The sequence below is a fragment of the Eptesicus fuscus genome, chromosome 20 (assembly GCF_027574615.1).
Source record: "Eptesicus fuscus isolate TK198812 chromosome 20, DD_ASM_mEF_20220401, whole genome shotgun sequence".
Taxonomy (NCBI): domain Eukaryota; kingdom Metazoa; phylum Chordata; class Mammalia; order Chiroptera; family Vespertilionidae; genus Eptesicus; species Eptesicus fuscus.
This window is the reverse complement of record NC_072492.1, coordinates 35,484,579-35,508,165: the sequence shown is the minus strand read 5'-3', so window position 1 is coordinate 35,508,165 and position 23,587 is coordinate 35,484,579. Positions and strand designations below refer to the sequence as shown.

At 51.0% G+C, this 23,587-nt stretch overlaps 1 protein-coding gene across 4 annotated transcripts in view; it reads left to right on the top strand.

The window, feature by feature from the left end:
• Positions 1-23,587, top strand: part of ACLY (ATP citrate lyase) — a 51,465-nt gene that overhangs the window by 17,132 nt on the left and 10,746 nt on the right. For 2 of the 4 annotated variants that reach the window (XM_054709103.1, XM_054709102.1), the window contains exons 5-20: positions 202-392; positions 824-903; positions 1,971-2,101; positions 2,883-3,001; positions 3,755-3,891; positions 4,587-4,648; positions 5,984-6,101; positions 7,815-7,969; positions 8,469-8,559; positions 9,635-9,664; positions 12,359-12,503; positions 12,796-12,964; positions 16,277-16,381; positions 17,642-17,838; positions 19,862-19,943; positions 20,537-20,647. In XM_054709103.1, the coding sequence (XP_054565078.1) occupies positions 202-392; positions 824-903; positions 1,971-2,101; positions 2,883-3,001; positions 3,755-3,891; positions 4,587-4,648; positions 5,984-6,101; positions 7,815-7,969; positions 8,469-8,559; positions 9,635-9,664; positions 12,359-12,503; positions 12,796-12,964; positions 16,277-16,381; positions 17,642-17,838; positions 19,862-19,943; positions 20,537-20,647 (1,923 nt within the window). The remainder of the gene's footprint in view (positions 1-201; positions 393-823; positions 904-1,970; positions 2,102-2,882; positions 3,002-3,754; positions 3,892-4,586; positions 4,649-5,983; positions 6,102-7,814; positions 7,970-8,468; positions 8,560-9,634; positions 9,665-12,358; positions 12,504-12,795; positions 12,965-16,276; positions 16,382-17,641; positions 17,839-19,861; positions 19,944-20,536; positions 20,648-23,587) is intronic. The other 2 variants (XM_054709104.1, XM_054709105.1) reach the window with 2 other exon arrangements.

The window sequence follows — 23,587 nt, the reverse complement described above, 5'->3', positions numbered from 1 at the left end:
CCTGCTGGCTCAGGGTGGACTGTCAGCGAGCCAGGCAGCGGCCTCTTCTCTCCTCTTGTCCCCTGGGGGTGGGTGGTGGTGGTGGTGGGGTGGTGAACAGGTCTCCCTTGGTGAGTGTTTTTAGAAATGACACCACAGGGGCTGGGCTCCTCGTCCTCCGTTCAGTGCCCCCACCCACCTGGTGCTCTTGTCCCCTGCAAGGCGGAGGAGTTCTACGTCTGCATCTATGCTACCCGACAAGGGGACTACGTCCTGTTCCACCACGAAGGGGGGGTGGACGTGGGCGATGTGGACACCAAAGCCCAGAAACTGCTTGTCGGGGTGGACGAGAAGCTGAATCCTGAGGACATCAAGAAACACCTGTTGGTCCATGCCCCTGAAGACAAGAAAGAGTTGAGTGAGAGGGTCTGCAGGGACGTGGCAGGGGGGAATAGGGAAGGCTGACAGGCTCTGGGCACAGAGCAGGGAAAGCAGCGTGGTCTTCTCTCTCTGGGTGGGAGGCGCGCACACAGCCCCGTATCCCCATCCCCCACCCCAGGTCCCAAAGAGGATAGCTGGCTGGCTCAGACTGAAATATGCCATCAGCGTCCCTCACCTTGCCCCTGTCTGTCTGGTGCCTCCTCCTCTGGCTCCCTGCCTGACAGCTCCTTTCCGCCTCAGTGGCTGAAGAGTGATGTCCAAGGAGTGGGCTTGGCAGAGGACAGCAAGGGGGTTGGCGGGGTGTCAGGATGGCAGGAAGTGGAGCTGTCAGTGGCAGTGGGTGACATTGCTGCTGAGCCTGCTCATTGACGGATTGATTGTCTCTCTCCCCCTCCCCCTTTAGAATTCTGGCCAGTTTTATCTCTGGCCTCTTCAATTTCTATGAGGATCTGTACTTCACCTACCTCGAGATCAACCCCCTTGGTAACTGGCTCTGTGGGGGTGGGATGGGACAGGGGTCAGTGATAGCAGGGCTCCAGTGCCCACAGTAACCCTGGCCTTTACATTTGGAGGCAGTGCAGACAGGTGTGTGTGCACAGAGGGATCTCACCGAGTGCAGGCTCCTATGTCTGAGCTCTCAGAGGACCGTGGTTATTCCTCCTCAACCAGCTCTAGCTTCTTTCTTGGGCCTTTCTTGTTCTGGTTTTGGTCTAAGTGCTCTGTGGCTGTGTCTGCCAGTAGGTTAGGTTGGGCTGTTTGCCTAGGACCAGGGCTGCCTCTGCACTGGCCTGACCTTTTAGGCTGTTCTTTCCTCTCTGTGCCCTCAGAGCACCCCTCGCCCCCTCCCTCCAGGAGCTGGTCAATCATTGATCCCTAAGACCAGGAAGCCTTGTCCCAAGCCTCTCAGGCAGGGAAGGAGGCAGGTGGTGTGATCTGGCTCTGGCCAGGGCTTCTGAGGGCAAAGTCCTGATTCCAGATGCAGCTGGGGATGCAGTCCCTCTAATGGACCAGATGGCTCTGTGCTAACTTAATTAGCTAAATGGCCCTGGGGGAGAGGGAAGATAGATGTCCAGTGAGGTGGCAATAAATGAACCCTGCTGGCTTGGGGCCCAGTGCACCCTCACGCCTTCCCAACCCCACCCCCACTGAACAGTGAGGCTTCCTGGCCAGACTGCAAAAGCCTAAATGTGCTTACCTAGGGGGTCTTCTGACAGCAACCTATACCTTTAAACGTTGTTTAAATAGCAAGGCCATGGATGGGTCAATATTTAAGGCACATAGTGTAGCATTTTATGGAAAATGTTTAAAAATTGCCATAGCAACTTTCCTGTTATATTACCTGTAGGACTCCTAGGGTTTGTTTTTTCTTTGATGGGGGGAAGCTGTGTCACCATAAAAGTTATTCTGGTTTCTTGCCGAGTGAGGAAGTCAGCCTGTGTGGGACCTGGACCCCGTGGGAGTGGTGTGTGGGGAAGTCTGGGGAGGGGTTTGGAGGTTAGTGGTCATCTCTGCTTGGGGCCAGTGTCTGATTGCCTCTGCTTTTCTCGCAGTTGTGACCAAAGATGGCGTCTACGTGCTTGACTTGGCAGCCAAGGTGGATGCCACCGCTGACTACATCTGCAAAGTGAAATGGGGTGATATAGAGTTCCCTCCCCCCTTTGGGCGTGAGGCTTATCCAGAGGTAAGCTGCTTTGGGGAGGAGATGGAGAGTGACGGGGGCGGGGGGAGGGTGACTAATCTCAGATGAGCAGTTGGCCCCATAGTGGGCTGTATATTTGGCAGGGAAAGGAAGGTCGAGAGCCATTTAATTTTTTTAAAACTCCAAAGGGGATGGGAGGTGGGAGTCAGCCAAGCCTCTGAATCCCGGCCAGAAATCCTTTTAGACTTCTCTCGCAATCAGCCTCCCTGGGCTCTTAGCTTGATTTGTTACTTCTTGATCATTCCGAGTGGTTCCCCCTAATCCTGTCAGAAAGGTAGCTCTCTGCCACTTGCTGAGAATTTTAATTGCTCCTTTTCACCCCATCCTCTCTGAGATCCTCACAGCAGAATCGGGTTTGCAGGGCATGACGTAACCCAGGCCAGTGGAAGAGGCTGGGCTGGCAGAAGGGATGGGGTCTAGGGAGTGGAGAGGGTGGTGTGATGTAGGCTGCAGGTGCTGGGAGTGGGGGCTGTTGTAGAAGCAGTGACATAGCAAGCCTTGGGACTTGGGTCGGAGATAAAGGAATTGGGAAATTTGCCCTCAGTGGTGACAGTGGCGATGGGTGGTTTTTGTACTTGAAGATGCCATCATGTTTTGTCCCAGGCATGTAAGGCCCCACACAACCCCTTTTTCCTGGCTCTATTAAGGCAAATGAGGACCTCTTCATGTGTCTCCAGGGAAAGGGGAGGGGAGGAGTCCTGAGATCCGGGACCTTGGTGAAGGGGATGCCCACAGGACCCACCTGTTGTTGTCTGATCCCTAGGAAGCTTACATTGCAGACCTGGATGCCAAAAGTGGGGCGAGCCTGAAGCTGACCTTGCTGAACCCCAAAGGGAGGATCTGGACCATGGTGGCTGGAGGTGGTGCCTCCGTCGTGTACAGGTGACTGAGGGGCTACTGAAGGTGCCAGTTGGGTCACATGTTCACAGCCTGGATCGAGCTTCACCTGGGGGTCTCTAGTTCCTTACTGTGGTGCAGACCAGGAATCTCGGGCCTGCCAGAGGGGCCCATGCACCTTCCTGTTTGCTTCAAAATGAAGTTACTTTGATTAGTTTTAGTTCTTGGAATTAGTACTATGGATTCCACATGAGGGTACAACACATACAGAAAATGAACCAGAAAGTGAATGTGGCTGTGTCCCCACAGGCCACCAGGTGAACACACTTTCACACTTGGTGGAGATGTTGGGCTCCTAGTCCTCACCCTTTGTGATGATGGCTGGTTTTCCACTTGAAGCCCAGTAGTCTGCTCCTTTCTGGGCCTGTGATCGGCCACACCCCTTCCTGCTTGGCTGGGCTTCCCTCTGGCTGCAGCAGTTTTCCTTCTCATTGGGCAGCCTGGCAGGGACGTGTGGAATGTGCACTTTTTCTTTGTGTTGGGAGGTGCTCTTTGTTCACTTTATTTACCATCGTCAGTCAGTCCAGGGCCCCACGGTGGCCCAGCGCTGGCCGAGTGCATTGCCTGGGAGAGCCTTGAAGTGTCACTTGTGGGGCCTGAGGGTCCGAGGTCTGAGAGGTCAGTTCCATAGTCTGACTTTAGGGCTTTGGGGGCGCCTGCTTGCCCTCCCAGTCACCAGGCTGCCACCCTCTGCTGCTAGAGTTGGAGCCAGCACTGACTTTCGTATCTCTCTGGCAGTGACACCATCTGCGATCTAGGGGGTGTCAATGAGCTGGCAAACTACGGGGAGTACTCGGGCGCCCCCAGCGAGCAGCAGACCTATGACTATGCCAAGACGATCCTCTCCCTCATGACCCGGGAGAAGCACCCCGATGGTGAGACTCACACGCCCCTTCCTCAGGATGGCCCAGCGTGCTACAGGGGGAACAGTTTTGGGCTTAGGAGGCACAGAGATTGTGAGATTGTGGTCCTGGTCCTTTGCAACCCGGGGCTACTCACTTAACTTGAGGACCTCAGTTTCCCTGACTGTGCAGTGGGCAGTGATAGCATCTATCAGATGAGGGTCTGTGAGAGGATAAGGAGGTGATGTATACTTAAAGCCCCATGAGCAGGTGCAAGGGAGGAAGTGAGGCGTGCTCTCACTCTGACTGATATAAACTGTGCTTAGTGGCCCATTTAGTCATTTGTTACCCGATTCTGTCATTTCAGCTTCCCTTTACCACCTGTCCCGTGTTGGGGACTACACATACCAGTTAGCCTACCCTGAAGCCAGAGGGAGTGAGATTCCCACCAGGTGTATGCAGAAACCAAGTTGGGTGTCTGGATGGCCGTCTAGGAATGACGTAGAGATTCTGTGGGTTTGGGTTAACCACCTGCTCGGTGATGGAGAGGGAGCTGATAAGGCTGACAGTCATCAGGAGACCAGCCTGTTTCTCCCACCTCTGCACTGATACCTCCTAACAGTTGGGAGACCCTTGCTCAGTGGAGAGAACTCTCAGTTGGCTTTCTGATAAGATGCTCAAGTCTGTCTTTCTAACCCTTTTTGACTTCTCTCTTACTCCAAACCCAGGCAAGATCCTCATCATTGGAGGCAGCATCGCAAACTTCACCAATGTGGCTGCCACATTCAAGGTAATCAGCCATAGTGACTGCAGTTTCTGGGGAGCATGGGTTTGGAGGAACCAGGAAAGGGAGGTTCTCACAAGCAAATTTAAGACAGGAGCAAGTTCCCATGACTTACCCAGTCCAGAGAGAGGCTCTTGGTCCAGGATTCCTTGTGGCAGATGCAGAAGCTGTGTCTCTGGGCAAGCAGCTGGCACTCGCTGGGCCATAATTCTACCATCTGAGATGTGGGGAGAAGGTGAAATTCTGCCATCCCCCCTTTCAGGACTAGTTCTTAAAGAAGTATCTTAATGGACTCTCATTTTCAACGCTCCATTGTGAGGCTGGCCTCTCTGCAACTCCTAGTCTTTCGTCTCTCAGTCATCAGTCTCCTTTCCAAAAAGTCAGAATGAGGAAAGTGTTTTTATGACCTGGGGCTCCTGGTTATCTAGCCAGGGGCCCGTCAGCCTGATCCCTGTGCACAAGTCAGGGCTATGGGCACAGTTTTAAAAGTGACGGAGTCAACAAGGATGACTGAGGTAACATGTCTCAAGAATCGTTCCCTTCAAGGTAGCCATCTGAAGAGGCCATTATTATTCCACACTGTCAGATGCTCACTGAAGCTGTTCAAAAGAATGTGCCCCCTCTGGTACTTTCACATAGGTTTTGAGAATAATGAATAAATAAATGTCAACCTTGAAAGTCTGAGCTCTCAAGACGTGGAGGACCAGGCCTCATCATTCTGCCTAAAACGGGTCCCTAATTAGACCTGATTCAGCAGACAAATGTGAAACAGATCAATCTCGACTGCTTTGTTTTAACTTCTGAGCAATCCCATAATAAAGCCAGCCCTGGTGATAAGGGTGGTTAGGTCTGGAACAGGAATTGTGTGCAAAGCCCTCAGTGACAGAAATTAGACTCCTGACTCAGTACACTCCCTCCATCTGGAGAGACAAAATTGGTACACACCTGTACATTCTCTCATTTCCAAAGTCGATACCCAGTGCAAGGGCTGTTACCCTAAATTTCTTGAAGAAGCTTTTGCAGGACATTGACTGTTTTGTGTTTTTTTGTTTGTTCGTTTTTAATTTGTCATTCCTCACCCAAGGATATGTTTAGAGAGAGGAAGGGAGAAAGAGAGAGAGGGAGAAACATCAAGGATGACAGAGAATCATTGATTGGCTGCCTCCTGCACACACCCTACTGGGGATCGAGCCTGCAACCCCAGCATGTGCCCTGACCAGAAATTGAACCGTGATCTCCTGAGTCATGGGTGGATGCCCAACCACTGAGCTACTACACCAGTCGGGCATTATGGCTCTCTGACTTGTAATCACATGTCTGTTTGTCCCTTTGTACTTCCAGGGCATCGTGAGAGCGATTCGAGATTACCAGGGCCCCCTGAAGGAGCATGAGGTCAAAATCTTTGTCCGAAGAGGTGGCCCCAACTACCAGGAGGGCTTACGGGTGATGGGAGAAGTTGGTAAGATGGGGACCTTTTCTTTCCCTCCCTCCCTGAGTCGGTGGCCTACTTCCTTGGGATTCCTGAAGGAGTCCGTCCGTGAACACTTCCGTGCTCTCCGCTCCCCTCTCTGGGTATGCAGCTCGCTTCTACTTCCACTTTCTGCCCTCTGGCATAGGCCTGTCCTAAACTTCAGAAAGGGCAGTAGCGCGTTTTCATTCAGCTATTTGTTTTACAAATACTTAGGGGGAACGTCTGCTCTGTGCTAAGCACTGCGGTCACAGCCACTGCAGGACGCACAGCCAGGCCCTTGTGCACTTGAGGACGTTGACTGTAATGTCAGGTTGCGCTAAGTGCATGAAGGAAGACAAGCCGGGTGAAGGGGTAGTGTGTGTGGGAGGGGACGGGCCGTTTTATGTGGGGTGATCAGAGAATGCTTGACTGGATGGGTGACCTGGAAGAGGAGGGAGCAGGCCAGTGGTGACTGTCAGCAAAGGAAAGGGCAGGTTCCAGGCCCTGAAGTGGGAGTGTGTCCACGTGTGCAGGCCCCGTGGGGATGGCCGTGGGATGGGGTGGGTGTTGGAGCTGGAAGGGCAGCAGGAGGAGGCATGTGAGGCTAGTACAGGTCCTAGGAGACCCTTGGCTTTGACCCTGGGTTGGCAGCTGAGGGGAGACTTTGGCCCGAGGAGTGACACAGTTTGACTTGGGTAACCAGCAGCCAGGATAGAAGCAGGGAGAGCTCTTAGGAGGCTGCAGCAGAGCCCAGGACAGTGGTGGCCTGGATGTGAGGGGTGAGAGGGCAAGGCTCTGGTAACTGGTAGAAAGGGAGAGCTTTGCCCCTCACTGAGCTTAGGGAGGAGGGGGTAAAGGCCTACCACTCAGTGTTTTCAAGAAGTCTGGGACCACATCTTGTCAGTCAGGACTGAAATCAGGTCTCCCTAAGTTGACCTGATTGAACCTGGAACACGTGAGCGTCGGGACCAGCAGCTTTGGTCTTGAGTAAAGTGCAGCCCTCACTGCCAAGAGCAGTGGTGTGTGGAGCAGGGGTTCATGTGACGTGCCAGAGGGGTGCCAGACATGAGGCTTTTGCTAGTGAGTGATTGGAGAGACGAAATCTTCTCATCTTCCCACTTTTCCAAATCTGGTGTCCATGGCAAACACCAAACCTACCTCAGTCGGTTGAAGCAGTGCCAAATCCTCATTGCCCCCCAAAACGGAGTGCCTGCCATGGGCCCAGCCTTCGGGCCAGCACAGTGAATGTCACTCAGTCACAGTTGGGACATTAAACAAGTAAACAATTATTGGAACAAGATGCTGTCAGGGCTCTTCGTGGTGAAGCAAGCAGGTGGTGTGGAGGAGAGCGGCTTTCAGGGTCATCGGGAGGAGGCACTTGAGCTGAATGACGAGAACAGCTGGGTGAAGGTCTGGGACGAGAGCTCCATGCGGAGGAAGGAGCAGGGCCAGGCCAGGGAGGCTGGAGTGTGAGGTCGGGGTGGGTTGGGGTGGGAGAGCCAGGGTCTAGGCTGTGAACGGGAGGAGTGCAGACTCGGATGCTGCTTGTGCTCACCGGTTTGTTTGCTGGTGGAGATCTGACAGCTGGCTTGTGCTGCAGACTTGGTCTTGCACAGGAAGTGCCAGGCATCAGGCAGGACCTTACAGGACCTTTGCAGAGTCGTGTGCACTTGGGCCCTTATTTGAAGACTTGAATGATGGACTCTCTTCCCTTCTTCACAGGGAAGACCACTGGGATCCCCATCCACGTGTTTGGCACCGAGACTCACATGACGGCCATTGTGGGCATGGCCTTGGGCCACCGTCCCATCCCCAATCAGCCGCCCACAGCCGCCCACACTGCGAACTTCCTCCTCAACGCCAGTGGGAGCACATCGGTAGGTGCCCGCTGGCCTCTACCATAAAGCCTGCCATGCTATTTTTGTCAGCCCCTCGCACCCCCATCCCATCCAGGTCATGGTGCCCCTCCTCTGTCCCTAGCCATTTGGGGACATGGGGGAAATGGGGGGGGGCGAGGAGGGGTGGCTGTGGTACTACATAGTTGGTTTCTGGATTTCGGCCAGTTTTTTTCTGTGCCAGTCAAGGTAGTATAATGGAAAGACCAGGTGTTTTTTTAATCAGACCTGAGTTCAGATCCTGCTGTGGGTGGGACTTGGGCAGTTATACCTGCTCAGAGCCTCGGGTGGCTCACCTGAAGCCTGGAGACAATTCTGATTCCTGTCTCCGAAGGTTGTTAGAATAGTGCTTTGGAAGCAGCTTATAAAGAACTGCTGTGCGTAGTTCTTGTTCCCTGATTTCTCTGGGGCCTCAAGGACCAATGGCTCTTTCCCCAGCTGCTGCCTGTGACTCTTCCTCCCTCTCTTTGTCTCACCCCAGACTCCAGCCCTCAGCAGGACTGCATCTTTTTCTGAGTCCAGGGCTGATGAGGTGGCACCTGCAAAGAAGGCCAAGCCCGCCGTGCCACAAGGTAACTCCCAGCGGTTTCGGATCCTCCCTGTCTCCTTCCCTTTCTGGGCCTCACTGGACCAGCAGAGGTGATGGAAGGTGTTGGGGCTTTGCTGTGAGAGCGGGCATGGTGCGTGGGATGGGAACAGATGGGAGGACGCGCTGAGCCTTCCCAGTGGTCTCCCTGGTGCTGAGGACTCATGCTGTACCTGGGTCACTTCACTCCCCACTGTTTTCTCTTCTACCCCCTACTTCCTGTGGGCAGGTGTGAGCTGGGCAGGGAGGTTATGGAGGAGACAGGGTTACAAAAAATTCCAGGAGGTGGGTAGGTCTCCCAGACTCTCCTCCCAAGTGGAGGGCAGAGCAGGCTCCTGTATATCGGTAGCTCCTGCCCACCCCATCATCCTGGGGCTCCTACAAAGACACTCCTTTCCACCATAAGGACTCCGCTGTCTACCAGCCCATCTGTACTTTGCCTCCTTTGTCTCCATCCTCTCTGACTTATCAGAGATGTGATCCTGGCCAGCCAGCCCTTACAACTAGTGTTCAGTAACTAGCTTTTGGGCTGGTGTGGCCTGTGCACCCTCTCCTAGTACACACCGACAGAGAGTGCCTAAGGCATTTTGTGAAATAGTGACACTGGCTCCAGGCACTAGATTTGGAAGCTACTGTCCTGCAGTTCCCAAACTCACAGCACAGAATGACAGGTCCAACCCAGTCGGCCTCATCATCGTGTGCTTTGTAGGGACGAGGGACTGGTGTTAAGAGGCTGGGACCGGGCCAGCTGTCCCTTCAGAGGCCTGGGGTGTGGGGGGCAGAGATTCAGTGTTCAGCATACCCTCCAAGCCTTCGTGTCCCTTCTGTCCCCCTCTCTGCCCCCTTTGGCCCTTGGCTCTTTCTTGCTTTCGCTCTGCTGATCAGTGCTGTCTTCTCTTTTGCTGGCTTTCCTCCTGTCTCTTGTGGAATAGATGAGAGATGGTGAGGGCGGCAACCCTGCCAGGCTTGTCCATGGGACCCTTCCCTATTCCCACCCTTTCCCTCCAAAGCCTCCAGCCATCAGCAGGTCACTCAGTTGCCTTGGTCATTTTCTTTGACAGATTCAGTCCCAAGTCCAAGATCCCTGCAAGGTAGGACGCCCCTGCCCTGCCCAAATCTGCGTGTGGCTTGTTAGTGGGTCTCACTAACCGTTTGCTTTGTTTCCCCTCCCCAGTGGGTTGCAGTGTTGTGTGGTATATTTTGTTCCTGCCTCGGTGTGGTCTGCCCCCAAGTTCTAGTCTTTGCTCTCTCGCCCTTCCCACTCCTGCTCAGTTCAGGCCCCCACTCAGTGCTCTCCTGGCCGTGTGGCTGTCTCTGGCTCAAAACTTGGGGGTGATGGGGTGGAGAGCCAGGCCCACAGCCTTGGAGAGTGGAGTGGTGCTGAGGAGAGAGAGTCCTCCTGGGAAGGAGGGAGCCATCAAACCGAAGGGGAAATGGCAGAGCCCAGAGGGTGAGGCCAGGAGCCATGGTCCTCCTCGATTCTCATCAACATCTCCTGATGGTTTCATTTCTTACCTTCCTCTCCTCAGCCTCACCACTGCTGACTATCCCAGGGCTTCCAATATCAGGGACAAGCTCAGGTTTCCCTGGGGTTTGGGTGGGAGATGGGATAGAGCAGGTGAGGTCACTATTTAGGATAGGCGTTCTCTGCATGTCCTCACCCAGAACACACCTGCTCACCTGTTCACAGCATCAGGACTGCCTTTAATTTCTTGACTTGCACAGCCTGGGAGATTTTACCCTGGGGGAGGGGAGTCTTTTGATGATATTTGACCCCTTTCTTGCTCAGGGGAGGGGAAGGAATAACTAGGCAGGGTTGCTTATGCCCCTTCAGAAAGGCCAGCAGTCCCTACACCATCTGGCAAGACCCCTTGTTCCCTAACAGGCACTATCTGAGGCTGAGCCTGTGCAGAGAGAACAGGGGCCACTCTAGTTCTAAGAGCTCGTCCACCCTAGGGGAGAACTTGATGCTCACGGTCAGCCCAGCTGTGCTGAGAAGTGGGAGGGGAAGGACAGATTGTGCCAGTGAGGGCCCTCCCCTCAGCCGTCTGGAGGAGGAGCCTAGTGGGGGCTCTTAGCCCCAGAGCAGGTTTCCCTCTGGGGTCTCCTTGCTGCTGGTGGGCTGAGGATTGCCCCCATGAGCTTTGGCTCCTCTGTACTCAAGGAGGTGAGCACTCTGGTCCTGCCCCTTTCCTGCTGGAGGTGTAGAGACCTCAGGCTTTGTTCTGATTCCTGTCGCCTCTTGGACAGACAGATGTGTGACTCGGTGTGGGCTCCCTCGAGGACGGGAGTGGCAGGGCTTCTATTCCTCCTCACTTGCACAACTGAGCTGTAATCCTGGCTCTGGCGCTAGATGACCTAGGATCTGAGTCATCTGGCATCTCTGGGCTTCAATCTCCTGGGATTGAGAAGTGACGGTACTGGATTAGGTGGCTTCCCTTGTTCTGTGATCTCATGTCTCGTCAGAACCCAGTCGGGTCCAGTGACAGTAAATCCCGGGTATTTGCAACAACGGGAGCCTGTGTCATGAGAAGCTTATGGCTGTGATGGAAGAGGCGGGCCTGTGGGGATGAGAATTCTGTATGTCTTGGGAAATTGAGCTTTTTTTAAAAAAAACATATATATATATATATACCTATATATATATTTTTTATTGATTTCAGAGAGGAAGCCAGAGGGAGAGAGAGATAAAAACCTCAGTGATGAGAGAGAATCATTGATTGGCTGTCTCCTGCACTCTCCTACTAGGGATCGAGCCCACAACCCAGGCATATGCCCTTGACTGGAGTTGAACCTGGGGCCCTTCAGTCCGAAGGCCGACGCTCTACCCACTGAGCCAAACTAGCTAGGGCTTAAATTAATTTAACTTTAAATTAATTTAACCAGACCAGAACTTGGTTAGTCAAGTCTGCATTAGTACAGTAGGTTAATTAATGCCAGATGCCACTGAGCTTGGTGCACTGTTTTCCCCTGAGGGCTACTTTCTTAGGACTTCAGAGAAGGGAGGGTGAGGTCACCTGCCTGTAGGGTGGTGAAGGGGCCTTTTCCTCCAAAGCTGAGGAATCCACTTCTGCCAGATGTTTTTATTCCTTTCTTTTGCCCCTCACCCCTTTCCTGCTAGCCAGAGAGCCCATCCAAGAGCATTGTTCTGGGCAGGAAAGAGCCACCTAGTCGAGGGAGGAGGGCAGGAGGAATAGGCAGTGTATTGCTCCGGCCTCGCCCGTGTCAGAGCCTGGCCAGAACCTCAGAGATAAGGCTGAGCAAACCTCTTCATTGGACTAACACTGACCTAGAATTGTGAGGATTCAGGTCCTGACCTGAGGTGGTTTATGTCCCGATTTCGAGGTGATAAGGCTTGTGGAGGGTTGTGGAACATCCTGCATTCATCAAAATTTTCCAGTGACTTTAAAAATAATTTATCAAGTGCCCGTTTGCATATGACCAGGAGGCTGGTTATATACATGTCTTTCCTGTGAAATTGAGCAGGCCCTGTAGGAATTCTTTGGGGCCCCTTCTTTGCATGGGGAGTCCTTTCTCTGTTTGTTGCTGAGCTGTTGACTAGCGAGGCAGATCTCCTGAGCTCTTTACTTTCTGCCACCTCTGTCCAGAAGAAATTGAGGCACCTCTTCCCCAAGTTCTCAGAATTCCATCCTCTTAACCTTCCTTTGTGGTTTTGATCAGCCACCCTCCCTGGACTTGGCATGGAGGGGTCTGGCAGGTCGCCCTGCCCCTGCGGGTCTCACAGGGGTGTGTGCTCTGGGTGCACTCGCTGTGTTTTTGCCCAGCAGGAAAGAGCGCCACCCTCTTCAGCAACCATACCAAGGCCATTGTGTGGGGCATGCAGACCAGGGCTGTGCAAGGCATGCTGGACTTTGACTACGTCTGCTCCCGAGAGGAGCCCTCGGTGGCCGCCATGGTCTACCCTTTCACGTGAGTCATGCCACGGCAGGAAGGCTGCAGATGGCTGCCAAGTGGCATTTTCTCATCTAATCTCCCTGACTGAGACTGAGTTGGGGGAGCAGCTCACTTATCCCCTTTGCTGGGGAAGCGACTGCCCATCCCAGACTGGGGCGAGCCATATTCCTGGAGGGTCTTTTCCAGTAGATGGAAACCCTTTGAGGGCAGAACCCTGCCTTTCCACCTTCTAGATGAAGCTCCTCCCTGGTGGACCCCCTCCCCAACCCTGACTGGTTGTTCTGACCCCTCCTCTGCCTTTCTCCAGGGGGGACCACAAGCAGAAATTTTACTGGGGTCACAAGGAGATCCTGATTCCTGTCTTCAAGAACATGGCTGACGCCATGAAGAAACACCCAGAGGTGGACGTGCTGATCAACTTCGCCTCTCTTCGCTCTGCCTATGACAGTAGCATTGAGACCATGAGTTATGCACAGGTAGTCATGGCCCTAGGGGTAGGCGGGGGTAGTAGGGAGAGCTCCTGAGTGGTGTTCAAGCTCACCGCCACCTGGGACAAAGGGCTTAGACTCAGGACTGGCCAATGTTCTGGGTGAAAGTGGTTGAGACACTTGATCTTCAGACGGGAGGGTAGTAACCAAAGGCAGGCAGGCTGCTCACTGGGCCAACAGGAAGTTCTGGGTATGGAGCAAATACATACTTCCAGTCCCGTTTCCCAGAAGCACAGCTGCTGTGTTTGCGTTCACCCTTATCCACACCTTTTCCTGGCTTTGACCAAATGGAATCTTCTACAGACTTATTTTATAATCCGTTTTCTTCAATTACTCTTTCCACGGCATAAATACTCACTGGTAGTATCAGTTTTGCTTATCAAGTCTGGTGATGAGCATTTTGGAGTAACATTTGTACATATCCTTAATTATTTCCCCAGAATAAATGTCTAGAGGTCAGACTGCTGCATCAGAATGAGCAGACTTTAAAGCTCTTGGACCACCCTGCCCACGTGCCCTCCAGAAAAGGTGTACTGATGTAAACTCCCATCAGGAGTTTGAGAATTCCTGTTTTTCTGTACCCTTGCCAACACTGAATGTTTGAGTTTTAAAAATATATATTTGACAAATTGATAGGCATTCTATTTAATTTGCAGACCTTTGGTTAAGATGAGCTTTAAAGAACATTTATTGGCCATTTCTAATCTATGACTTGGCCTCCTCCCCCCGCCCCCCCAATTGAGGTGTTTGTCTTCTTTGTTACTGATTTGTAAGACCCCCTTGATTTAAAAAAATATGGATTCATCTGCTCATAATTACTGTCTGATTCTGGATTGGTTTGGTTCAGTGTATAACTGGAGAAGATAAACTTGTGTGGATATCTAGATGAAGCAAAAACGAAAGCATACTTGCTAAAGATGAGTTGGATTTTTAGTCTTATTAGAGGTTGACAAACTGCAGCTCAAGGGCCAAACCCAGCCCTCTGCCTGTTAAAGTTTTTAAGAATATATATATTTTACTAGGGGCCCGGTGCACGATATTCGTGCACTGGGGTTGGGGGGTCCCTCAGCCCAACCTGCCCCCTCTCACATACTGGGTGCCCTCAGGGGATGTCCTACTGATGGCTTAGGCCCGCTCCCCACTCTCCTTTGTGGGAGGCAACCGGGCTGATCAGGGGAAGGCACCAGCCCCATCACCCCACTGCTGCAGCCACTACCAGTCACCACAGCCACGAAGGTGTTTTCATCAACACGGACTCCAGTCCCTTCACCAAGAAACAATGACAACTTTCTTTAGGGAGGGAGAGACAGAGAGAAACATCAATGTGAGAGGGACACTTTGATTGGTTGCCTCCTGTATGAGCCCTGACCATGGGCGCCAGGCTGGGGGGCATGCAGGGACCCCTGGGCCGCACGCAGTGGTGGCCCCCAAGGGTCTCCACACACCCCAGAGGCCAGCAGCCAGCCCCCCATCATGTGCGCCAGGCTGGGGGCGTGGAACCAAACTGCCTCTTGGTGCTGGAGCATTCCCAAGCGGCTGGGGGCACTATGGTGACAGGGGATGTTTCCACCCCGCCCCCAGCCCCTTGGCTCCTGCACCTATAGGCTCAAAGTGGCCAGGGGGCGTTCTGGGAACCCTGCCACTCAGGACCTAAGCGCGGGGCCTACAGGCTCGGACTGGCCTGGGTCCTGAGGATGTTTGCGGGACCCAGCCCCTTGGCGCCTGCACCCTTAGGCTCCAAGTGGCCAGGGGGCATTCTGGGACCCTGCCCCTCAGGACCTAAGTGCAGGCCTACAGGCTCTGATCGGCCTGGGTCCCGAGGATGTTTATGGGACCCAGGCTGCTCAGGACCTAAGCGCAGGCCTACAGGATCTGAGAGGCTTGGGTCTGAAGGATGTTTCCCAGACCCCAGACTGCTGCAAGTGTTTGGGGGCGGGAACATAGCGACACGGGAATGTTCCCGCCCAGCCAAGGCTCCCAGTGGCCAGGGGGCTTCTGGGGCCCCTGCCACTCAGGACCTAAGCGAGGGCCTACAGGCTCTGAGTGACTTAGGTCCCAGACCCCAGACTGCTGCAAGTGTTTGGGGGCAGGAACATTCCCGCATCGCTATGGCGACGTGGGAATGTTCCCGCCCACCAAGGCTCCCAGTGGCCAGGGGGCGTTCTGGGGTCCCTGCGGCTCAGGACCTAAGCGATCCCGCCTGGGTCCGGAGGATGTTTATGGGACCCAGGCCGCTCAGGACCTAAGCGCAGGCCTACAGGCTCTGAGCAGCCTGGGTCCAGAGGACGTTTACAGGACTCAGGCTGCTCAGCACCCGCATATGCAAATTAACCGCCATCTTGTTCGCTCTGATTGGCTGTGGGCATAGCGAAGGTGCGGTCAATTTGCATGTTTGGGTATTATTAGGTTAGATTGATTTTCCACAGAGAGGAAGGGAGAGAGATAGATAGTTAGAGACATCGATGAGAGAGAAACATTGATCAGCTGCCTCCTGCACACCCCTACTGGGGATGTGCCTGCAACCAAGGTACATGCCCTTGACCGGAATCGAACCTGGCACCTTTGAGTCCGCAGGCTGATGCTCCATCCACTGAGCCAAACCCGTTTTGGCTGCCTGTTAAAGTTTTATTGGAACATAGTTATGCTCATTCATTTATATATTATCCATGGCTGTTTTCATGCTACAAAGGCAAAGTTTAGTTACCACAGAGACCACATGATCAACAAAGCCTAAAATACTATTTGGCCCTTTATAGAACAGTTTGCCAGCCCCTGGATGAGAGTCAGAGGTGGTTCTCAATCTCTTCTGCCCACCCCCCACTTTCTCTGGCTTTCTCCTCCGACTGTGGAAGCAGCTCCTTTCTGGCACATTCTAGCTCTGATCTGTGGGGACATAGAATCAGAGACTCCAGGGCACAGCAGAGAAAGCCAGAGATAGCTGCTGTATGTGCAGGTGGAGAATAAGTGTCTGAGTCTGGTGAATTTTGGGATGGGAGAGAGAAAAAAAATCTTTGACTATAACAGATTTTTTGGAAACATTTGCTCCTGCTTGGTTACTGAATCACTGTGATGTTAACAGTGGAGATCAGTTTGGGATGTCCACGCCTCTCTTTTTGGGGGAGGCTTGGTGTGATCAGGTTAGGAACAGAGACTTGTGGAAAGGAGCAGTGCATGTTATTAATATTACTTTGTCCTTAGAGCCTGGAAGGGGACATGGGAGGTGAGTTCTTAAATGGTTGCTGCCTCTTGGTCCCACCTGGGGTGACAAGTTAATGAGGCAGGACTGTTCTCATCCTCTAGATCCGGACCATTGCCATCATAGCTGAAGGTATCCCTGAGGCCCTCACAAGGAAGCTGATCAAGAAGGCGGACCAGAGGGGCGTGACCATCATTGGACCTGCCACAGTGAGCTTCCTCTCCAGAAAGCCTTTTTTTATCCTCACCCGAGGATACTTGTGCCTTTTATTTCTAGAGAGAGTGGAGGGAGGGAGGAGGGGGTGAAAGAGAGAGAAACATCAGAAACATTGATGTGAGAGAGACACATCAGTTGGTTGCCTCCGGCATGCACCCTGCAATCAAGGTATGAGGGACTTGTCCTTGACTAGGAATTAAACTCATGACCCTTTAGTCCGAGGGCCAACACTCTAACCACTGAGCAAAATTGGCCAGGGCTAAAAAGCCTTTTAAGTTCAAGGCTCTTTTAAGAAGTTCTGGAAACTCACTTGTTGACTCTTTGTTTCTCTTCTAAGTTGAAAAGATTTAGAGGTACCTCTTGAAAGTCAGTCTGTCCGTTTCCAGTTAATTTTTTATAGGCCCACTCTCCAGTCCATATCACCGTTATAGTCTCAAGGGACTAATGAGAAGATTCTTGCTTTAAGTGTTTGCCCATTCTCATACAAACATTGCATAGTCTTTGATTATTCCTTTAACTATAAACTAAAGAAAAATCTACCTGGAGGCTTTATTTATTTATTTTTTAATATATTTTATTGATTTTCCACAGAGAGGAAGGGAGAGGGATAGAGAGCTAGAAACATCGATGAGAGAGAAACATCGACCAGCTGCCTCCTGCACACCCCCTACCGGGGATGTGCCCGCAACCAATGTACATGCCCTTGACCAGAATCAAACCTGGGACCTTTTAGTCTGCAGACAGATGCTCTATCCACTGAGCCAAACCGGTTTCGGCTGGAGGCTTTATTTTTGATCAAAAGGTCTTTATTGAGGAGAAATTTTGTTTTTGTTTTTACCTGGTTGTTACGTTAAAATTTATGTGAAGGGAAGACAAAGGGACCTTTAATTTCAGAGGCAGTGTGTGATTTTGAGCAGAGGTACACACCTGTGTTATACACCCTTTTACTGGGCATTGTCGCTCTTGTAGAGCAAAGGAGACGACTTAACCCTGAATATACCTATCAGTAGTAAGCCATGTTTTACAAATAAGGCTTTCTTTCTTTTCTTTTCTTTTTTTTTTTTTTGCGTAATGTCTCGAGATTCTTCTTAAGCAGGAAACCCAATGTGCAGGTGTTAGCTGTCTTGATCATTTCCTCCCCAGCCTGGCCAGACTGGCATGGGCTGGTAGTACTGGGCTAGGTGATTCTTCTGAGCTCTGTGGTCGATCTGGAGCTCACCCTTCCTCCCTGACGGCTATTTCTGCCCCTGCAGGTTGGAGGCATCAAGCCTGGGTGCTTTAAGATTGGGAATACTGGCGGGATGCTGGACAACATCCTGGCCTCCAAGCTGTACCGCCCTGGCAGCGTGGCCTATGTCTCGCGTTCTGGGGGCATGTCCAACGAGCTCAACAATATCATCTCTCGGACCACAGATGGCGTCTATGAGGGCGTGGCCATTGGCGGGGACAGGTGATCAGCTGGGGGACAAGCCCATACTGCTTGCTACTGTTGAATTCCTGGCACACAGCTGTGTGTTGTTGTTTTTTTGGGGGGGGGGGGGGGCTTATTTGTTTTCCCAATTACAGTTGACATTCAGTATTGTCTTAGTTTCTGGTGGGAATGATATCTTAAGTCCACTCTTGCCTTAGAACCAACATGAGCATAAGGATCAAAATACACGGAAAGGTGTTTTAAAAGGCATCAGGGCCTGCAGGGTAGTTCTGTTTTTTGTTTGAGGTGGCCATAGGGAGGCAGCAGAGTGCTGTGATTAGCGGGACCGATTTTGAAATCAGACCAAAGGGGTTCAAATCCCAGTTTTCCTGTTTACTAAGGGGGCATCCTTGACAGGCTACTTACTCCACCCCCAGACCTCTGTCATCCTGACATATCAGTGGGTGAAGTAATAGTGCCTGCCTCATGGAGCTGGTAGGAGGATTAAATGAGGTCATGTATTATAAAGTGGCTAACGGGCTGGCACTTAGTAAGTACTCAGTATGTGTTCATTGTAGCTAATAATAGTGAAAGGAAAAACTATTCCTTTATTCTCTACTATTACCACACTCACATTTCTGGCCAAGAAGCTCCAGTCCCCATATTTAGGGATTTTTGTGGCGGCTTCATCATGATTGATTATTATTAATTCAGTCTCCAGCCCCTCTCCCCTCTCTGGAGGACGGGGAGTGGGACCGAAAGCTTCTGATCATGTCTTGGTCTTTCTGGTGACTAGCTCCCACCCAGGAGCTATGCAGGAGCCCACCAAGAGCTTCTATCACCCCCATTACTCAGGAAATTAAAAGGTTTTTAGGAGCTCAGTGTCAGGAACGTGGCTCAAGGATCAACCACTGGAACAAAAGATGCCCCTGTCACTCAGGAGGTCACAAGGGTTGTAGGAGCTGTGTGTCAGGAACTAGGGACAGAGAACAATGTATATCTTTTTTTTTTTTTTTTAATATATTTTATTGATTTTTTACAGAGAGGAAGAGAGAGGGATAGAGAGTTAGAAACATTGATGAGAGAGAAACATCGATCAGCTGCCTCTTGCACACCCCCTACTGGGGATGTGCCTGCAACCAAGGTACATGCCCTTGACCGGAATCGAACCTGGGACCCTTGAGTCCGCAGGCCGACGCTCTATCCACTGAGCCAAACCGGTTTCGGCTATATTTCTTATTTCACAAATAGTGTCATTACTTTTGTTGGTGGGAATAATAATCAGTAGTACTTAATACCCTCATAAACCTTAGCCATTGCCAATTACCATTATTACTGCTACCATTACTACTGCTACTCTTTAGCTCGGAACCAAAAGCTGTTGGGAGACTGGGTCACCTTGTCAGTCTCCCTGGCTCCCCCACGTCATTTCAGATGGGACTCCTGGGTGAGGAAGCACTCCTGCCGGTCCTCAGGGTATGGGTACACATGTATCCTCAGGGTTGCAATCAGCTGAAGGCAGGCCTGAGGCGGGAGGGGGCGCATCCACGGGGCTGGCAAGGTGGCTCCTCTCTGAGCCTCCAGGCTGCTTAGTGTCCTGAGGACTTTGCATTGGGCGTCCCAAGAGGGAGCAATTCAAGAGAGAGTGCCAGAAAAAGCTATTTTTTTTTATAACCCAGCCTTGGGAGTCAATATCATAGAATCACTTTTGCCACATTTTGTTCATTAGAAGCTAATCGTTAAATCCAACTCATTTTCAAGAGGAGAGGCATGAGGTTCTTCCACCTTTTAAAAAGAATTTGTGGGCATATTTTAAAACCACCACACATGCTTTCTAGGTATCTCACCACCAAGGGAACCTCTCTGGGCTTATTACCTCTTCCTCCCCTCCCCTTTTCTCCTCGTGCTCCATTTACTCCATCCCCATGGTATCTCTGGACCCTCTGGGCATCCACACCCACGAAAAACCACAACATTCTTAGTACAAGTGTGTTTCCCATACCTGAACACACACTTCCCCAAACCGCCTCCTGATCCCATATGCCCTCCGTGCTCCCACCAGGTACCCCGGCTCCACATTTATGGATCATGTATTACGTTACCAGGACACTCCAGGAGTCAAAATGATTGTGGTTCTTGGAGAGGTGAGTTAAAGGAAAATCTTTTTAATTTTTTTGATTGTTAAAGTTATGTATGACATCCGTTTTTTAAAAGTGCATGCATTTGGTTATATATAACTTAAGGTGACAGTCCCTGGTAGTCTCACCCCTTAGACTTTGGGATGTAGAGATTGTCACTGTTATCACTTCTGTGTGGCACAAGATGTTTTATGGCAATAGAGGAGAAGCTTTGCGCTGCTGACCATGTCTCTACCTGGTGGGCAGTGGATAGCTGGAGTGAAGAGTAAACATGTGATTTTTTTTTAAGTTTGGGAGAGCCCTATAACCCCATCCCATTTTCTGGTTGTGCCTCCTGTAGGTCTGGTCCTAAATCATCTTACCCACAGGTTAGGAAGGAAGAGTCCCAGGGACTCGCCTAGGATACCCACTGTCCCTTTATAGTTCTTCCCTACCACTCAGTCTTCCAGGCTGTTTGGACCAAGCCCATGTCCCCCCATTTTTTAGACTCTGGCCTCCGCCTGATTTGGGACTGATTTTCCTGCTGCAGTCCGCTTGGAGCAACTCAGAATGGATGCCTCCAACTCACGGGCTTTTTCTTGTTCTCTGTTCCTTGGCAGATAGGGGGCACTGAGGAGTATAAGATCTGCCGGGGCATCAAGGAGGGCCGCCTCACCAAGCCCGTGGTCTGCTGGTGCATCGGGACCTGTGCCACCATGTTCTCCTCGGAGGTACGGCTGTACAGATCACTCCTGGTGCGGAGGTGGGGCACTTGAGGTGGACTGTCTGTCATCTTAGGGGCAGTTAGCTCTTTCAGTCCACCTCAGTCACTGCTTGGAGGGGGAGCAGCCTGTGTCTGGAGGAGGTGAGAAGGCTTCATTGAGAAGTCAGCTGAGCAGAAGGGAGGACAGAGAGACAGGACACATTCCTGGTGCAGAGCTGGGAAGGAGACGAGAAGTTCTGTGTGGGGGGAGGTCACAGAAGAAAAAGGCTTGTTTGGCACATGTGCATGATGTAATGTATGTGAACATGCCTGGCGGCATATAGTAAGTTCAGCATCTAACAGGCTCTGAGTGTGAGGCCTTGTCCTGTGTTGTGTATATAAGATAAAACCTGGCCTTCGAGGCTTCCTGCAATAGTGATAATCCCTGTGCTTAAACCCTCACTTCTCCCTACCAGTAAGCCTGCCTCACACTAATTTTTTCTCCCTAGAATGCTTGCCTTTCCTCTTCAGATTCCTGCCCACCTCAAAGTGGCAATACTTGTCCAGTTGTAAAGCTCACTTTTCATTTGAACCAGCAGTTCCATTTCTGCAACTTTCCCTTATGGGTTTGCATGTAAAAATATTTCCAAGTGTGTGTACAAGGATTCATTGCAACCTTGTCATAGCAGAAAATGGAAACAACCCAAATGCTGGTCAGGAGGGCACTAGGTCATCATGGCACCATCATATAATGGAAAGCTGGGCAGACTGGAGAAGAATGAGGTGGATTTTGATAGGTCGGTGGAGAAAAAGTTTAAGATTGGTTAAATCAGAAAATGGCAGAGTGTAGTAAATATTGATAATACCCATTTTTTAAGTGTGTGTGTGTGTGTGTGTGTGTGTGTGTGTGTGTGTGTGTGTGTGTGTGTTTTAAGGAGATAAAACGGGAGTGGGTGGGTGATGGGATCCTTCAGGGATGAGCTCTACTTCCACAGGCTTTAGAATCAGATCTCAATAGATGTTATGGCACGGGCAAGTCATTTAGCCTCTCTGTACCTTAGTTTGCTGAGCTGTAAAATGGCAATGGTACAGGATTGTTGCATGGCTTAATAAGAAAATAATTGTGAAGGTCTGGCACGTATAGGTCTTAGCAACTATTCCTTTCCATTCTTCTTCACTTATTCCATGAAGCAGTTTCTTTTCTTTTTTCTAAATATATTTTTATTGATCTCAGAGAGGAAGGAAGAGGGGGAGAAAGAAACATCAACGATGAGAGAGAATCATTGATCGCCTGCCTCCTGCATGCTCCCCACTGGGGATTGAGCCCACAACCCAGGCATGTGCCCTTGACCGGAATCAAACCTGGAACCCTTCAGTCCACAGGCCCACGCTCTATCCACCGAGCCAAACCAGCTAAGGCTCCATGAAGCAGTTTCTGACTTACTTTCTTTGTGACCACTTTCTCCTCCACACCCCAACAGCCAAAAATAACCCCTTCCTTCTCCTCCATTGTTTCTCTTAACCAGCTTTGCATTACTCCACCCCACTCTGTTGAGGACACCTCCAGAGGGCAAGCACCTTGCTCTTCTGTTTCTGGCTGGGCACTTATCGTCACCCCATAGGTTGGGCAGGTCCTCAGGAGGTGTTTTGGTTTTTAATGAATTTTTAAAACTTTATGTAAAACTAGAGGCCTAGCTCTGACCGGTTTGGCTCAGTGGATAGAGCGTCGGCCTGCGGACTGAAGGGTCCCAGGTTCGATTCCGGTCAAGGGCATGTACCTTGGTTGCGGGCACATCCCCAGTAGGGGGTGTTCAGGAGGCAGCTGATCTATGTTTCTTTCTCATCGATGTTTCTAATTCTCTATCCCTCTCCCTTCCTCTCTAAAAAATCAATAAAATATATTTTTAAAAAAACAAACAACTAGAGGCCTAGTGCACGAGTTTGTGCATGGGTAGGGCCGGCGTTGGGGGAGGGACCGTGGGAGGGCTCCAGGGCGTGTCCACCTGTCTTGCTCAGTCTTGATTGGCTGGACCCCAGCAGCAAGCTAACCAACCATTCAGAGCGTCTGCCCCCTGGTGGTCAGTGCACGTCATAGCGACTGGTCGACTGGTTGACTGTCTGCTCCCTGGTGGTCAGTGCACCTCCTAGTGAGCGGTTGAGGGGCCTTAGCATATCATTAGCATATTACACTTTGGTTGAACGGACAACCAGACAGCATATTGGGCTTTTATTATATAGGATAATACAGTGACTACCTAGCTAATCGGTGATGTTTGGATTCACATGACCTTGCAGAATTTTCCAAGCTGTAGAGGAAATCAGATAAATCTCTACCTGTTGGCACACTGAGACAGCTCCTTGGGGAAAAGTGGATTAAGAATTGGGGGTATAGGTAATGTGGCATTTTTCAGAAGTATATTCCACAAAACACTGGTCCTGTAGCAGTGGTCCTCAAAACAAACCCAATAAACAGAAAAGCAAAGGAGCTTTTAGAAACTATGAATGTGCAATATAACCTATCTTCCTTTTAACATTTTTTTGTTTTAGAGTTAAGAAATCTCTAAGTTAAAGAAACTTGTTTAACTTCCTTGAACCAGGCCAGCATTTTCTAAGATTATTTGAGTGAAGACTATCTTCTCCTTCCCACTCCATTCAGTCATGCAAATTATGTCCTACAAAGAATGTATTGGGAACCCATGTTTTAAGGCATGTTTGCTAATTGGAGCAGCAGCTGCTAACCTTTTCAACACTTCGGGCACCTTTTATTATATTTAGGGATTAAGAGCACAGTAAGAGGCCAAATTGCTGGGTTCAAATGCTACCACATGTTGCCTGTGTGACCTTGGGCAAGTTACTTTACCACTCTGCTTCCATTTCCTTTTTTTATAGGAAACAGTCATAGCTACTGAAAGATTAAATGAATAAAGCTCTTAGAGAAGTGCTGGGATATATAATAAGTGTTATTTAA